Genomic DNA, 17,035 nt, shown 5'->3' on the forward strand with positions numbered 1-17,035 from the left:
AATTAACATGTACTTCCTCTTCATTTTGTAAATTTTAGGAAAAAAATTTTTTCAACAAAAGTGAGTCTGATATTACACATTATCCTTACAATTTTTTAAAACATATTTAGGCACACACAATATATTTAAAATTGTGAAAGGCTTAATGTGTACTGTACAGTGTAAGTTCAGGTTTTTTCTTTCTTGCTGTCACCTTCCCCCTCCTAGTTATTAAGTCACCATAAGCTGGCCAAGCAGTAGTGGCCTATTAAGGGAGTGTAAGTGTCTCATCAGGAGACAGAAACCATATATAATTCAAACATGCAATGTTCAAAGTTTTATTAACTAGTGATAGGATTAACCACAAAAGAGTAAAGAGAACTCTAAGGGTCAGCCCTAGCAGGCAGGATAGTACTGAAAGAAGGTACAAGTTTAAAAGAGTCATTTCCCCCAAGACTGAAATTCAGCCTTTGTCAGAGAGGGACGGATGGCTCAGAAGTGTGCTGAGGTGCCAGATACTGGGGTGTCTCCTCACTGTGTGGCTGGCAGAATGCCTGTGAAACTCAGCACCCTAAGTAACATGTTGGAGAACTGCCTGGGAAGCAGCCAGTAGGGATGCTGCTGGGTGTTTAGTGCACTGGCTAAGAGCTGCAGGAGCAAAAAGAAAGACAAACAGGACCTAGGGAGGCCCCTTCCCTGACAGTGTCCCTCCAGCACCCTCTGCTGACAAAGTTTAGCATCACTTCGTGGCGAGTTTTTTTCAGGCTCTAGTGGCAGTATTGCAAGCAGTACTTTGAGGGCTGAATTTGTAGCTGAGAGAATAAACTGGCACAGCCACAGAGGGGACCACCCCAGAGAGACTGCAAAAATCTCATCAGCATGTACAAGCAGGGCCTAGATGAGCACCTGTGGGTCTTTTTCTTCAGTGCTGGCTTAAGGCAGGTGAAACTATGATGGTTCCAAGGTTAAGGGACACTGTTCCAAGGTTAACATCCTGAGAAGGTTCCTAAGACATGGTGCTGACATACTGTTAGGATGGCTCTTGTTACATTTCAGGAAATCGTTCAGACTGGGTGAAGTAGAAATGTTAAATAGGCCATAGTAGATGGTTAAAGAGAGAGAAAAAGCCCAGGGAGGTAGACATACTAGAGTGGCTGGATTATGTAGGACCAAGAAATGTTCTGTAGGAGGTCCCTTGGACACTCAGTTTGCCAAGGCTATAAATAATTCTCTGGGGGTGGGGTTGGGGTTGTTACTAGCTTCACTGAAAACCCCAGTTTGCTTGTCCTCTGTAGACCAGAGCTGATGGTGGGAGATGCTCCAATAATAACAGCCAGGATAATAAGATTCTGAAATAGAGTTCAGCTGGTGCCACCTGTTAGAAGTAGAGAGGTACAATTCTCATAAAGAATGAAGGAAAGTAAGATCCCTAGTGGGGGAAGGACTATGTGATACCATGACAAATGTATATGGCAGTTCTTAACATAGTCTTTCCCTTAGAGGGACCTATGGTCATTTACTTTGATGCCTTATACATTGGAGAGGAGGAATACTTAAACATTGGAGAAACAGTTAGACACAGGGTCTGATATGAAATTAATACCAGACCTGAAGTGTCATTGTGGTCTTTTTGTTGGAGTCAAGACATGGGGACTTGGTCAGGAAATGAGCTGTGGCCTGGATTCTGATCATAATGGGTCCATAGCTCATCCAGGAGCCATATTCTAAGTCCCCAAATGTTACTTAGAATGGATATACTTTGTTAGAAGAACCCCTGGGTATCAGTTCCTTGACCTGTAGAGTGAGAGCTACCATGGTGAGGAAGCCCAAGTACATGATCTGAAACTGCCATTTTTTTCCATTTACATCAGAAAGGAAAATCAGAAATAGTTCATATTCACTGAGGATAGACAATGTGAACTCCAGAACTGTTCTGGAATAAGAACAATTCATTGATCAGATCAATAATTGCACAGTGTACCAGACACCACACACCCAACCCAGCAGCTGCCACTGTTCTATAACTTGGTTGTTTGTGGTATCCACTGTGATGCTTCAGGATCTGACTTCACCTAACTTGTGAATTCAATGGAAATAGGACAAGGACCACTATTTTGATGATATCATGCCAGTCCACATGAACAGAAAATGGTGAGTTTATTAGCAGTCTTGCTGTGTTAGCTTTTCATTGCTGTGATCAAAATACCTGAAAAGAACAACTTAGTGTAAAAGTTTATTTTGGCTCATGATTTCAGAGGCTTAGTCAATGGTTGACTGACTACATTGCTCTGGGCTCATCTTGAGGCAGAACATTATGGTGGGAAGTTGTGGCAAAGGAAATCTGCTCAACTCATGGCAACCAGGAAACAGTGAGCATGTTCAAGGAGCCAGGGACAAGAAAATCTCCAAGGTCACAACTGCAGTGACCACTTCCTCCAGCCATGCCCCTCCTGCTACAGTTACCACCCAATAATCCATTCAAATTATTAATCCATCAACTGGATTGATTCAGTGATTAGGTTACAGCTCTCCTAAGCTAATGATTTCACCTCTGAACATTCCTGCATTGCCACAGGAGCTTTTCAGAGGACATCACGTTTCTAAACCATAACACTGTTCAATAGGTGGGAGATAAACCCTACAAATATTCTAGGGCCTACCGCAACTGAGGTTCTGGATTTGGTGGTTTGGGGTATGATAGGATATCAACTTGAAGACAAAGGACAAATTGCTGCATTTTTTTGCCTTCTACCACTAAGAAGCACCTGATAGGTATCTTTTGGTTTAGGGAATGGTGGCAGCATATTCCACATTTGAGAAAATGCTCCAACCTGTATGGTGTATGACACTAAAGTTTTAGGGAGGGCCCAAGTAGGGAAACACTCTGTAAGGTCCAGGCAATGAAGCAGGAGATCCAGTCACATGGACTTCCAACCATGGACTTTATGGTGTTAGAGAAAAGATGCCATGTGACGTTTACAGCAAGGCCCCCATAGGAGAATCATAATGCAGACTACTGGGGACAATATCATTTGCAGCAAAGAATTAGAATTTTCTGAAAAACTAAATAACAGAAGACTCCTGTCATGCTACTGGTCTCTGGTAGAGAAGGACCATGAGACTATGAGGATATCAAATGTTCATGAAGCCAGAGCTTCCCAGCATGGACCAGTTCTAATAGCCCCACCAAGGGAAGGGCCTGCAGCAGTCCACTGTAAGTTGGAAGTGGTTCATTTGATATTAGGTACGAGTAGACCAGCAGGCAGAACCAGGCTGCCTGAGCAGGTGGCCCAAGCCCCAAGGCATCATTAATGTTGGCACTGGTATGTCTTATGAGGAGGAGGACAATTTTAAGACCAGCTAGTAGAGGAAATAAAGATTGAACTTGGTTGACAATGGTTGATTCAGTATGTGGTACAAACCAAAATTGGTTTCAGGTGCACTATAATCCAATTCAGGCAGCTCTGGAAGACAATGTTGAGGGGATATCAATGGGTAAAACTTGGTTACACACTGTGTGAACAGAGAAGTGACTCTAAGTTTAGAAAACATTTGGACTTATGGGCAATGGTGAACGACTTGACTGGTTATCAGAGACCCAGAATAAGAAAGATTAGAAGATTTGTCCCAAGGAGTTCTTGAGGCAAGTCATGTGAGTAGATCTATAGAAGGGACATGAAGTAACTCCCACTCATGAACAACTACCGTGGAGGACACCCCAAACAACCAGGTTAATGGAATGACTTAGATCAGTTGATACCGTCTTCTGTCCTATGCTGTTCCAGTGCTGACACAGGCTTATTCTTTAAGCATGGGGCTGGAGTGGAACCTCTGCCTGGGCTAAATAGCTTCTACTTGCTTTAGCTGTTATCTGCTGAGCATCCAGCCTTCCAACAACAGAGACCAAGAGCTGAGTTCCCAATGGTACCATGCTTTGAGAACACTAATTGGTGGCAAATTGACAATGTTGAACCCCTGTGTCCTGAAAGTTACAGTGATTGACTTTGTTGTTGTTTGTTTGTTTGAAATAGAGTCTCACTGTGTTGCACAGGCTAATCTCCAACTTCTGGGCTCAAACTGATCCTCCCACCTGAAAGTAGCTTGACTATAGGTGCTTGATACCGCACCCTTGTCCACAGTGGTTCATTTTGACTGAATCAATGTATGTACCAGGGATGGATTCACCTTTTCCATTCACATGGCCTCAGTTGGCTCCATCCTCCAAGGACCCTGGAGCACATGATTCACTGACACAGGATCTACATAAAGTTGAGGGACTGCAGCAGGGGCACACGGCATCCTCCAGTTCCTTCATAGCTGCACACTCAGACACTGCAGCCCAGTAGAGCAGTAGGATGGTTTGTGGTGGTACAGATCAGAAGTAATGAGGGAGCAAAACCTTCAGGGTGCAGTGTGCACTGCACACCAGTGACCATTGTTAGTGCAGTATCCCTAGGATGTAATATATGGGCTTGGGAACAAAAAGTTGGAAGTCATCACTCCCAGTGACCACTTAGGAAATGTGTTTCCCTTACACACCTCTGGGTTTACAGGTCTTAACTCACAGAGGGAAACCCTTCCATCACAGGCATAGGAAACATGCCTTTCAATTTCAAGCTATGGCTGCTGCTCAGTCATTTCCAGTAGAGAGTGGCAAGTGAGAAGTGCAGTCTCCATCCTGATAGGATAATTGGCCTTGGTTGTCAGAGGAGGTACAGTTGCTATTACTCAGCTTAGGCAAGGAAACACCTGGGTGATTTGACTGGTCACCTTCCTGCCCAAATTTGATAGCAAATTCAGGGTCCATGGCCAAAGAAGGGCATGGTGACCAGGGACTTGGCTGTCATGGATTGGGGTTTGGGTCACTCCATCAGTAAGGTGCCTAGGCCAGAAGAAGTGCTAAGCCAGGGTGAGGGCACCTTAGAGTGAAAGTGGAGGAGGGAGATGGATGTAATTTGCAACCTGAGACCTGCTGCAGTGACAAGCTGTTGTTCATCCCATGAAACTTCCTTTGGTGAGGAAGGGCCCACCAGGTCCTGCAAGCTCTGCTCCCAGAAGGAATCTGATGCAAGTGCTCTGAGTTGTACAGTGTGGACAACAGTGAGCACTGCCGGTGCCTGGGTGCCCAGGTTCCCTACTAGTAACCCTGATAGTAGCCCTTCCTAGTGACTGTTCCTGTTAGAGAACTGTACCCAAGGGCACACCACTTACCCAGGAGTGATGGATCCAGTGACTGGCAGGTGCTGGGGTACACAGACCCAGCTCCTTTGGCATACCAGGGGACACCTTGCAGACCCATCCCAGGCCCAGAGCAGACCTTGAATGACTGCATCTTAGGCAGCTTCTTCTGCCACCTCCTCTCCCCAGTTGCCTTTCTGAATACAAACCTTTATCACAGAGTTGACTTACCAGGAAACCCAACCTGCACCAGGATAGGTGGGTGGCATCTTCATGTACACAAATGGGGAGATTTGGTCATTGTTTTAAAAACTAGAGCCATCATCTTCAGTTACCAATACAGCTGTATGTCATTCTTTTTAATGGCTCTGTAATTTCATTGTGTGAATGTTATATAATTTGTTCATCCATTTCCCTCTTGATATCTACTTTGTTTTCTGTGCTTTGCTATAGTGAACAATATTGTTGTAAACCTTTGGTTTAAACCTACTTATTGTTGTATATATTTCTATGAAATAAATAGCTAAGAGATTTTTTATTAAATGATTGATGTCTTTGTTTTTTTTATTGAGGTATTATAAATATTTATGTAATAGGTATATTTATATATCACATACCTTAAGTCTGTTCTTTCAAAATTTCACAGATCTGCACCCAGCTTAGGAAACAGTATTATTAATGCTCCCTTCGGATCACTTCTCCCAATTCCCAAGAATGATATATGCATTTTTAAAAAATAATCTTTTAGTTGAAGGTAGACACAATACCTTTATTTTATTTTTTTATTTTAATGTGACACTGAGGATCAAATCTGGTTCCTCAAATGTGCTAGGCAAGTACTCTACTACTGAGCCACAACCCCAACCTCTGATATATGCATTTTTAATTTTAATGTGTTGATCATTTGCCTTTTTAAAAGGTTCGGCTGTTCATATTTTTACCAGTGAGGCACAAGACTCTTCCCCTCCATCTCCAAGTATGTTTACAGTCACGTGTCACTAAGAGAGCATTCTAAGATGTGCCTTCTTAGGTGATATTGTCATTGTGCGAGCATCATAAAATTTGCTCACACAGACTAAGACAGCTATGATATCACTAGGTGATATGCCACTGCTGTTGAATGTGGAGTCCATTGTTGACTAAATATCCCTATGTGGCCATGATTCTTATTTTCATTTCCCTGACTACTCTTGCATTTGTTTGCTGTTGATGTTTGCAATTTTGTATGTTGCCCATTCCTATCCTTTACTTATTTTCCTATTTAGTTTTTCTCATCAGTGTATAAGAATTTGTTGTAGGCTTTAATCTTTTTCCTTTTTTGTTCCAAATAGTTTTCCCATTGTCTTCTTTCAGATGTGGTTGTACCAGCATTATTTATTAATCTGTCCTTTTTTTCTTGGATTGAAATGCTATCTTTGTTGTATATTAAGTTCTCATAAATTCTGGGATCACTTTCTGAATTGTCTCTTCTGTTCCAGAGGTCTTTTTGTTTATTACTGTTCAAATACCACGTTGATTGGATTACAGTGGCTTTATAGGATGTTCTGATACTCTAGCAAGGCAATTCTTTTTTCAAAAAATTACATTTCTTGGAGAATATCATGCTAAGTGAGATAAGCCAATCTCAAAAAACCAAAGGACGAATGATCTCGCTGATAAGTGGATGATGACACATAATGGGGAGTGGGAGGGGAGCAAGAAGGAGGAAGGAGGGACCGTATAGAGGGAAAAGAGGGGTGGGAGGGGTGGGGGGGAAGGAAAAAAATAACAGAATGGATCAAACACCATTACCCTATGTAAATGTATGATTACACAAATGGTATGCCTTTACTTCATGTACAAACAGAAACAACATGTAAATTTATGATTACACAAATGGTATGCCTTTACGCCATGTACAGAGAAACAACATGTATCCCATTTGTTTACAATAAAAAAAAAAGAAACAACATGTATCCCATTTGTTTACAATAAAAAAATACAAATAGAAAACATTACATTTCTTGTCTCTTTTCAGATAATTAGCTTTTCATATACCCTTCGAAATGATTTTAATACATTGAAAGATCCCTGTAGGTTCTCTAATTGGAGTTGCACTAAATGCACATTTGGAGGAATTAAAAAACTTTATACATATCCTAATGCTGTGTCTTTCCATTTTTACAGGTCTTATTTTATACCACTACATAAGATTTAAGTTTTCATTATTGAGGACTTTATACCTGTTTGTTAAATTTATCCCTAGTAACTTTTTTTTCTATTGTACATGAAATTTTCCCCCCCACCGTTTTCATTTCCTGGTGGTTATTGTTCCTGAAAGGCCAGTCACAGGTGAATATCAGACTCCCAAGTTATACTTACTGTTCAACTAGGTTTATTAAATTAAAATCTGAATTAGAGGTTTGTATTAATGATGTTCTACTGAAACTCTTATTGTCCCATTGCAGCATTATTCAGCATAAGAATTTTCTCAGTGGGACTGGGGATCAAGCAGTGGTAGAGTACTTGCCTAGCATGCTTAAGGCCCTGGATTCAATCCCTGGCACCAAAAGGGGAAAAATCTACTTGAACATTTAATACTACCATGCCTGTAATCCCAACAAATCAGGAAGCCAAGGCAGGAGGATCACACGTACAAGGACAGCTTCAGCAACTTAGCAAGGCTCTAAGTAACTTAGATCCTGTGTCAAAAATTTTAAAAAAGGCCTAAGGATGTAGTTTAGTGGTAAAGCACCTCTGGGTTTAATCCCTAGTACCCAAAAAAACCCAAATAAACACCCCCCCAACTTTAATTCTTAGAAGGTTTCTATAAAATGTTGACTATGGGTTTTTCAGAATCAAATATTCCAATGCAAATGCCAAGTCATTATTTTTAATAAACATCTCATAATTACATACATCTGTCACCAGTTAACCTGAAGATACTTTAACTTTACATAACTATTTATTGCAATGGCAATGTGTATTTTAGCTGTGAATCTTATTACATTGTTTTAAGAAAGTTAACAGTAAATAGCATGATTATAGAGGCTATTTTCAGTGCTTAGCTAATTGTATGATTTATATTTCAATGTTTCTTTAATGCCTTTTATTCTTTTTTATTGTTCTTAAAGTTGCAGAACCAATAAACAAATTCAGTGTTAAGGCTTCAGTACTACTTAAAGATGGGAAGAACCAATCATTGGATAAAAAGGTAAATCATTGCAAATATAGATAATTCTAAACAGATAACCTTCATTTGTTCAGTTGGTACTTATTAAGTGTCCTGCTGTATGTACTATGGATTCAGTGGTTGAAAAAGTTCTTGCTCTTTTTTTTTTGTAGATAATATTTTATTTCTACAATAACATATTTACAGTTGCATATAAATTAAAGAACTGCTTGCACATCAAAACCAGGTCCTTTGGGTGATTCAGTCAAACAGGTAAAACCTTCAGCTGTCTCACAATAGAAACAGGAATTTTGCCTGCTATGAGTTCATCAAAAATGTCTTCAATATCCTTTGGTGTCAGATCTGCATAGTAGTTGTCATTTATTTGAACCATTGGTGCATATATACAGGTCCCTAAACATTCCACCTCTATAAGGGTGAAAAGTTTGTCAGGTGTAGTTTCCCCAACCTTTATTCCAAGCTTCTTCTAAATGGCCTCCAGTATACTGTTAGAGTTTGGAGACATGCAAGGTGTTATAGTGCAGGCCTGAATATGATACTTTCCAACTGACTTTTAATTATACATTGTATAAAAAGTTGCTACTTCATATACTCTCCTTGGAGGTACTTGTAAAACTTCTGCATCCTTGTTCATAGCAGAGGTGGGCAACCACCCATTCTGCCTTTGGGCCAAATCCAGGACTAGAAGCTGCTGCTTATGACCTTTGGGATAGCTTTTATATTCACCTGGGTATCTGGGTTATTGTCCTCCCCATGGCAGGGGTGATGGTGGTGGTGGTGAGACCTGCTGCCCTGACTGGAGAAACAAGGAGAGGATTGTGGTGTACTAAACTGTTTGCCTTTCCCCTGGCCACTTCAAGCAAGAATCAAGTTCTTGCTCTTAGGGAATTTGTAATTTAAGTTGGATGAGGGAAGGGGAAGACAGAGAAGTACAATTAATCTCTACCATAATGTGCATTAAGTTCTTGTGATAGGAGTAAGTTCAGATTGTTCTAAGAATAATAGGAAGGGCATCTAACCTACCTTTTGAGCTGTTTCAGTTTACATTTCTGGGTGGTGGGGACAGGAATTTGGGAAGTCTTTCAAAAGTATGAAAATTATATCTGAATTGAGTTCTAGTGGAGTAGATGAGGGGTTGGTCAGCCTGAAGATTGCACTTCTAGAGAGTGAGGGAAGGACACTGAGAAAAAATTTCAGGTTAAGGGAAGACAGCTCAGGTTAAGGGAAGAAATCTTATAGTAGTGGAAATAAATAGAAGCTCAGAAAGGCAGAGGTACAGAGTTTACAGTGGATGAGTTAAGTTGTTCAGGCTAGAGAGGAAAGAAGAGTTAGATCATTAAAGACCTTGTATATGAAACAGTGGTGGAGAGCCTTAGTGGGTAAGAGAATGGACTCTGGAGCAAACTGCCTGTTCAGTTCCCATCCCAACTTAATTCAACCTAAACCCCTATAAAAAAATGAAGATGGAATCTCTGTCTTGATATAATGAATAGTATTTGGATCTGGAATTTTCAAAAGCCACAAACTTCCCGATGTGTTTTAAAGTTGAAACTTAAAATATTCATGGGCTAGATTTGTGTCTCAGTCATAGAGCTCTTGCCTAGCATAGGTGAGGCAAGGGTTCAATCCTCAGCACACATAAAAAAATAAATAAAAGTATTGTGTCCATCTACAACTAAAATAGTATTTTTTTAAAAAATGAAATATTTGTTATAAGTTTAAAAAGTTGCACAGGATGTGATTTCTGGTATGTTGTTAATATTGACATTTTAGAAACTGTCATACAAACATTTAAAATACATCTACTATGACTAAAACTAGACTCTAGCCACTTGATATCCATAATCATCCCTTTAAAAAAAATACACATGCAAGATCATTAATGGTCTGAAATTTTATATTTTTCTTTTTCTCATTGAATTCCTTTTCTTGTGTACTCCACAGAATTTTTAATTAAGTCTGTTTTTTAAAACCTTATATTTCTCTGCAATAAAAATAAATATGAGGGACTGGGATTGTGGCTCAGTGGTAGAGCGCTTGCCTAGCATGTTTGAGGCACTGGGTTTGATTCTCAGTACCACATTTAAATACAAAAAATAAAGAACCAATGACAACTAAAAGCAATTTTTAAAAAAAAAATTCAAATTTTTATATATTTGTATTAGTTGTTGATGAACCTTTATTTATTTATTTGTATAGGTATGAATTTTAAATTTTCTATGATCTATGACCAAGTGTTAAAATTTTTTTAGAAATTAAAGTATGTAGTCCCTCCTTCCTCCATTCTTGCCTCCCTCCCATAATAAAAATAAATTTAAAAAATAAACTTTTCCTCTAAAAAAAAAGAAACTAAAGTATGCAGTTGTTCCACACAACATGTATATATACTATAAGATTGAAAATACACGTTAAAACAAAGGTTATTAATGATTAATCCTATGTTGAAATGGATGTGATGACTTTTCCCTGCTGTTAGTTTGTGCATCTCTCAAAGTATATTGCATATTTCTGGAATGAGGAAAAAGAATCACTGCTGAACTGTTTATTTTTCTTTTTCTTTCTTTCTTTCTTTCTTTTTTTTTTTTTTTAAGAAAATTTAGTAGGTAGAGTAACATACTTTCAATAGTTTTGGTGATCTCATTTTCTCTATAATGGGTCCTATGGCAGGTTGTAAATACCTAACCCTCATTCTCATGCAGGTATGCAGCTTCCTCTCATCCACCTCTCCATCTCTCTCAGTGATATGCACAACTCCCAGAACTAATGTTGCTGGTGTGTTGAGCTTCTGCCCACTCCAGTCCAGGGTGCAGATTTGTATGCCTCTCTTGGTAGAGAAAAATCACTACTGTGATTTTCATTAGAAAGTATGATCAGAGGGCTGAGGTATAGCCCTCAGTGGTAGAGCATGTGCTTAGTATGCATAAGGCTCTGGGTTTTATCCTCAGCACACACACACACACACACACACAAAACGTGGTTATAGATAGTGTGAAGTTTGTATCCTCACATTATCTTAGGTTTTACCAGGAATTAGTTTGGTTTATTGAGCTACCTTAGACATCCATGTTCTAATGAAATATTTTCCATTGATCTGCAGAATTCTAAATCTTTAACAAGCCAGACATCAAGAAGGTCATCCAATCTCTCTCCTCATTCCTTCAGTACTGGGCTCACAGTTCAGCTCTCTGCTGACCAAAAGCAGAAAAGCATCAGCTCATTGGCTTCTTCCAGGTGTTTGACTCCACAGTGTGATCAAGAGACTTCAGACCTACAGAAAATGGAGCATAAGAAAAAACATTTCCTAAATGAAAATGTAAATAATGAAAATAAGGAAAGTATGAATCTTAAAAGAAAACATATTATATATAGTAATTCATCAAAGAAAACAAGCAAACACATGGCATTGGAAGAAAATGCTGGTGAGGTTAAAGCACACCTAAATTCTGGGGATTCAAGATCATTTAAAAAATACCTTTGTGATATTAGGTATTTGGATGATCAGTCAAAAAGCCAGCTGATGGAAATGCTCAAGCAGACAGCTGCACTGGTAGTGACTCTGATGTATAAGGATGGTTCCACCCAGCTAAGAGCTGACCAGGTTAGTAAACAGTGGTGGGCTTCATAAAAGAAGCCCCTTTTCTTTGTGTCTGATTCTGATAGAAAAGCTAGAAATAAGATTTTAAGCCTTCCCTCCCCATGAATGGTTAAGTGATTGATGATGTAGAAGTTTCCATTTGTTTGTTGTTGGTACTGGGGATTTAACCCCAGGGACACTTTATCATGAGCCACAAGAAATCAAACATGCGCTCAGAAATGGATTGGCAAGGCAAACTTTACTTTTGCCAGCAGGGTGTGCTATGGAACCTAGCTAGCAACCGAACCTGGCTGCAACAAGCGCAAACTAGTCAGACAGCCCACTGTCGCCTCCCGGTGGGTGAGGGAAAGGGTTCCTGTTGGAGGGATGGGCTGGCTGCAAAATAATAGCTAAGAAATTTATTTATCAGAAAAACACATTTTATGAAGATTAATCCCACTTATGTTAAAACTAATTTACCCATTTCTAATAGGTTATCCATGAAAACCAAGGTATCATACAGGTCTAGTTAATACTTTAAGTCAGTTATTCCTGCCAAAGAAAAACCCTCAGAAGCAATGGACATTGCATTTGACACATTTTATAGAAACCAACACTCTGGTTAACCACCTAGAAAAACATGTGGGTTAGTAGTTTCAAAGGAATCTTTATTCTTACCAATTTAGATTGACCCTTTTTGATAAAGTTTTATTTAATTCATGTGAGCTGAAAGGCATTTGATCCAGTCATTAAACTTGTTTATCTATAAACCAATGTTGATACCATGTACGTGATATATGGACACAAGTGTGTATGTAGACACAACAGTACAATACACAGGTGTGCACACATATATACAAAACACACAGGAAACAAAGATCTTGTAGCTTTTTACTAAGTATTAAATCCCTGCAATATGACCCAGACATGAAAAGAACCTGTGCAGCTGGGAACATTAGGAATAGATTCTGTCAACCATGGTGGATGCTGAAATCAAAGGTTCAGGGGGCCATTCGTCCTCCATGGGGGCAGGTTTACTCCCACCATCACCACTGTTTATTTTCCCTGCTTAAGACTCTTCAAAGGAAAAGAAGATTTGTACATATGGAATCCTTCCTTTGTTTTTCCCTGTCCCTAGGCCTAGAATTTATATTCCCCATTTTTTGCAGGTTCATGTAATTAAGTTCCCCCCTGTGTACTCAATCGCCGCTGAATAAAGATTTCTTGTACACCCTGGGCCTCCCATCCCCGCTTCCTGGACATGGTCTCACATTTCTGAATAGAGTCTCAGTCACACAACCTCTGGGATGTGCTGACCACCAAGTAAGTACTTCTCAGTTGCTGCAGTGCTTGCTTGGGTCCTTTTCCTGTGTTGCCAATACACTTCTTTTTTTTTAAATTTCTTTTGTAGTTGTAGATGGACAGAATGCCCCTATTTTATTTGTTCTTTTTTTTTATTGTAAACAAATGGGATACATGTTGTTTCTCTGTTTGTACATGGCGTAAAGGCATACCATTTGTGCAATCATAAATTTACATAGGGTAATGTTGTTTGATTCATTCTGTTATTTTCCCCTTCCCCCCACCACTCCCACCCCTCTTTTCCCTCTATACAGTCCTTCCTTCCTGCATTCTTGTCCCCCTCCCTAACCCTAACTCTAACCCTAACACTAACCCCTCCCACCCCCCATTATGTGTCATCATCCACTTATTAGCGATATCATTTGTCCTTTGGTTTTTTGAGATTGGCTTATCTCACTTAGCATGATATTCTCCAATTTCATCCATTTGCCTGCAAATGCCATAATTTATCATTCTTTATGGCTGAGTAATATTCCATTGTATATATATATATACCACAGTTTCTTTATCCATTCATCAATTGAAGGACATCTAGGTTGGTTCCACAATCTGGCTATTGTGAACTGAGCAACTATGAACATTGATGTGGCTGTATCTCTGTAGTATGCTGATTTTAAGTCCTTTGGGTATAGGCCAAGGAGTGGGATAGCAGGGTCAAATGGTGGTTCCATTCCAAGTTTTCTAAGGAGTCTCCACACTGCTTTCCAGAGTGGCTGCACTAATTTGCAGCCCCACCAGCAATGTATGAGTGTACCTTTCTCCCCACATCCTCGCCAACACCTGTTGTTGCTTGTATTCTTGATAATTGCCATTCTAATTGGGGTGAGATGGAATCTTAGGGTGGTTTTGATTTGCATTTCTCTTATTACTAGAGATGTTGAACATTTTTTTCCATATGTTTGTTGATTGCTTGCAGATCATCTTCTGTGAAGTGTCTATTCATTTCCTTAGCCCATTTGTCGATTGGATTATTTGCATTCTTGGTGTAGAGTTTTTTGAGTTCTTTATAGATTCTGGAGATTAGTGCTCTATCTGAAGTATGATGGGCAAAGATTTTCTCCCACTCTGTAGGCTCTTTCTTCGCATTGTTGATAGTTTCCTTTGCTGAGAGAAAGCTTTTTAGTTTGAATCTATCCCAGTTATTGATTCATGCTTTTATTTCTTGTGCTATGGGAGTCCTGTTGAGGAAGTCTGGTCCTAAGCCGACATGTTGAAGCTCTGGACCTACTTTTTCTTCTATAAGATGCAAGGTCTCTGGTCTGATTCCAAGGTCCTTAATCCATTTTGAGTTTAGTTTCGTGCATGGTGAGAAATATGGGTTTACTTTCATTCTGTTGCATATGGATTTCCAATTCTCCCAGCACCATTTGTTGAACAGGCTATCTTTTCTCCATTGCATATTTTTGGCCCCTTTGTCTAGTATGAGAAAATTGTATTTATTTGGGTTTGTGTTCGTGTCCTCTATTCTGTACCATTGATCCACCTTTCTATTTTGGTACCAATACTATGCCGTTTTTGTTACTATTGCTTTGTAGTAGAGTTGAAGATCTGGTATTGCGATACCCCCTGCTTCACTCTTTCTGCCAAGGATTGCTTTAGCTATTCTGGGTTTTTTATTCTTCCAGATGAATTTCATAATTGCTTGCTCTATTTCTGTAAGGTACATCATTGGGATTTTAATTGGAATTGCATTGAATCTGTATAGCACTTTTGGTAGTATGGCCATTTTGACAATATTGATTCTTCCTATCCAAGAACATGGGAGATCTTTCCATCTTCTAAGGTTTTCTTTAATTTCTTTCTTTAGTGTTCTATAGTTCTCATTGTAGAGATCTTTCACCTCTTTTGTGAGATTGATTCCCAAGTATTTTATTTTTTTCGATGCTATTGTGAATGGGGTAGTTTTCCTAATTTCTCTTTCTGAAGATTCATCACTTATGTATAAAAATGCCTTAGATTTATGTGCATTGATCTTATATCCTGCTACTTTACTGAATTCACTTATGAGATCTAAAAGTTTTCTGGTGGAATTTCCTGGTTCCTCTAAGTATATAATCATATCATCAGCAAATAGGGATAGTTTGAGTTCTTCTTTTCCTATTCGTATTCCTTTAATTTCTTTGGTCTGTCTAATTGCTCTGGCTAGAGTTTCAAGGACGATATTGAAAAGAAGTGGTGAAAGAGGGTATCCCTGCCTTGTTCCAGTTTTAAGGGGGAATGCTTTCAGTTTTTCACCATTTAGAATGATATTAGCCATGGGCTTAGCATAGATGGCCTTTACAATGTTAAGGAATGTTCCCACTATCCCTATTTTTTCTAGTGTTTTGAGCATGAAGGGATGCTGTATTTTATCAAATGTTTTTTCTGCATCTATTGAAATAATCATGTGATTCTTGACTTTAAGTCTATTGATATGGTGAATTACATTTATTGATTTCCTGATGTTGAACCAACCTTGCATCCCTGGGATGAAACCCACCTGATCATGGTGCACTATCTTTTTAATATGTTTTTGTATGCGATTTGCTAAAATTTTGTTGAGAATTTTTGCGTCGATGTTCATTAAGGATATTGGTCTGAAATTTTCTTTCCTCGATGTGTCTCTGTCTGGTTTAGGTATCAGGGTAATATTGGCTTCATAGAATGAGTTTGGGAGGGTTCCCTCCTCTTCTATTTTATGGAATACTTTGAGAAGTATTGGAATGAGCTCTTCTTTAAAGGTTTTGTAGAACTTGGCTGAGAACCCATCTGGTCCTGGACTTTTCTTTGTTGGTAGACTTTTGATGACTTCTTCTATTTCATTACTTGAATTTGGTCTATTTAAATTGTATATGACCTTCTCGTTCAGTTTAGGCAATTCATATGTCTCTAGAAACCTGTTGATGTCTTCGAAATTTTCTGTTTTGTTGGAATATAGATTTTCAAAATAGCTTCTAATTATGTTTTGTATTTCAGTCGTGTCTGTTGTGATATTTCCTTGTTCATTCCGAATTTTAGTGATTTGGGTTTCTCTCGTCTTCTCTTTGTTAGTGTGGCTAAAGGTTTATCAATTTTGTTTATTTTTTCGAAGAACCAACTATTTATTTTGTCAATTTTTTGTATTGTTTCTTTTGTTTCAATTTCGTTGATTTCAGCTCTGAGTTTAACTATTTCCTGTCTTCTACTACTTTTGATGTTGGTCTGTTCTTCTTTTTCTAGGGCTTTGAGCTGTAGTGTTAGGTCGTTTATTTGTTGAGTTTTACTTCTTTTATTAAATGCGCTCCATGAAATAAATTTTCCTCTAAGTACTGCTTTCATAGTGTCCCAGAGATTTTGATATGATGTTTCTTTGTTCTCATTTACCTCTAAGAATTTTTTAATTTCCTTCCTAATATCTTCTGTTATCCATTCATCATATAATAGCATATTGTTTAATCTCCAGGTGTTGGAGTAGTTTCTGTTTTTTACTCTTTCATTTATTTCTAACTTCAATCCATTATGATCTGATAGAATACAAGGTAGTGTCTCTATCTTCTTGTATTTGCTAACATTAACTTTGTGGCATAATATATGGTCTATTTTAGAGAAGGATCCATGTGCTGCTGAGAAGAAAGTGTATTCGCTCTTGGTTGGATGGTATATTCTATAAATGTCTGTTAAGTCTAAATTATTGATTGTGTTATTGAGATCTATGGTTTCTTTATTCAATTTGTTTGGAAGATCTATCCAGTGGTGAGAGAGGTGTGTTAAAATCGCCTAGTATTATTGTGTTGTGGTCTATTTGGTTTCTA

The 17,035-nt window shown here is 38.7% G+C and overlaps 1 protein-coding gene and 1 pseudogene across 1 annotated transcript in view; one reads left to right on the plus strand and one right to left on the minus strand.

The window, feature by feature from the left end:
- Positions 1 to 17,035, plus strand: part of Poln (DNA polymerase nu) — a 176,292-nt gene that overhangs the window by 4,539 nt on the left and 154,718 nt on the right. Inside the window, exons 2-3 of the mRNA XM_047567251.1 lie at positions 8,271 to 8,350; positions 11,427 to 11,927. Coding sequence (XP_047423207.1) covers positions 8,271 to 8,350; positions 11,427 to 11,927 — 581 coding nt within the window. The remainder of the gene's footprint in view (positions 1 to 8,270; positions 8,351 to 11,426; positions 11,928 to 17,035) is intronic.
- On the minus strand, positions 8,527 to 9,041 carry LOC124994915 (NADH dehydrogenase [ubiquinone] flavoprotein 2, mitochondrial-like; annotated as a pseudogene).

Source organism: Sciurus carolinensis, chromosome 10 (genome assembly GCF_902686445.1).
Source record: "Sciurus carolinensis chromosome 10, mSciCar1.2, whole genome shotgun sequence".
NCBI classification, from domain to species: Eukaryota; Metazoa; Chordata; class Mammalia; order Rodentia; family Sciuridae; genus Sciurus; species Sciurus carolinensis.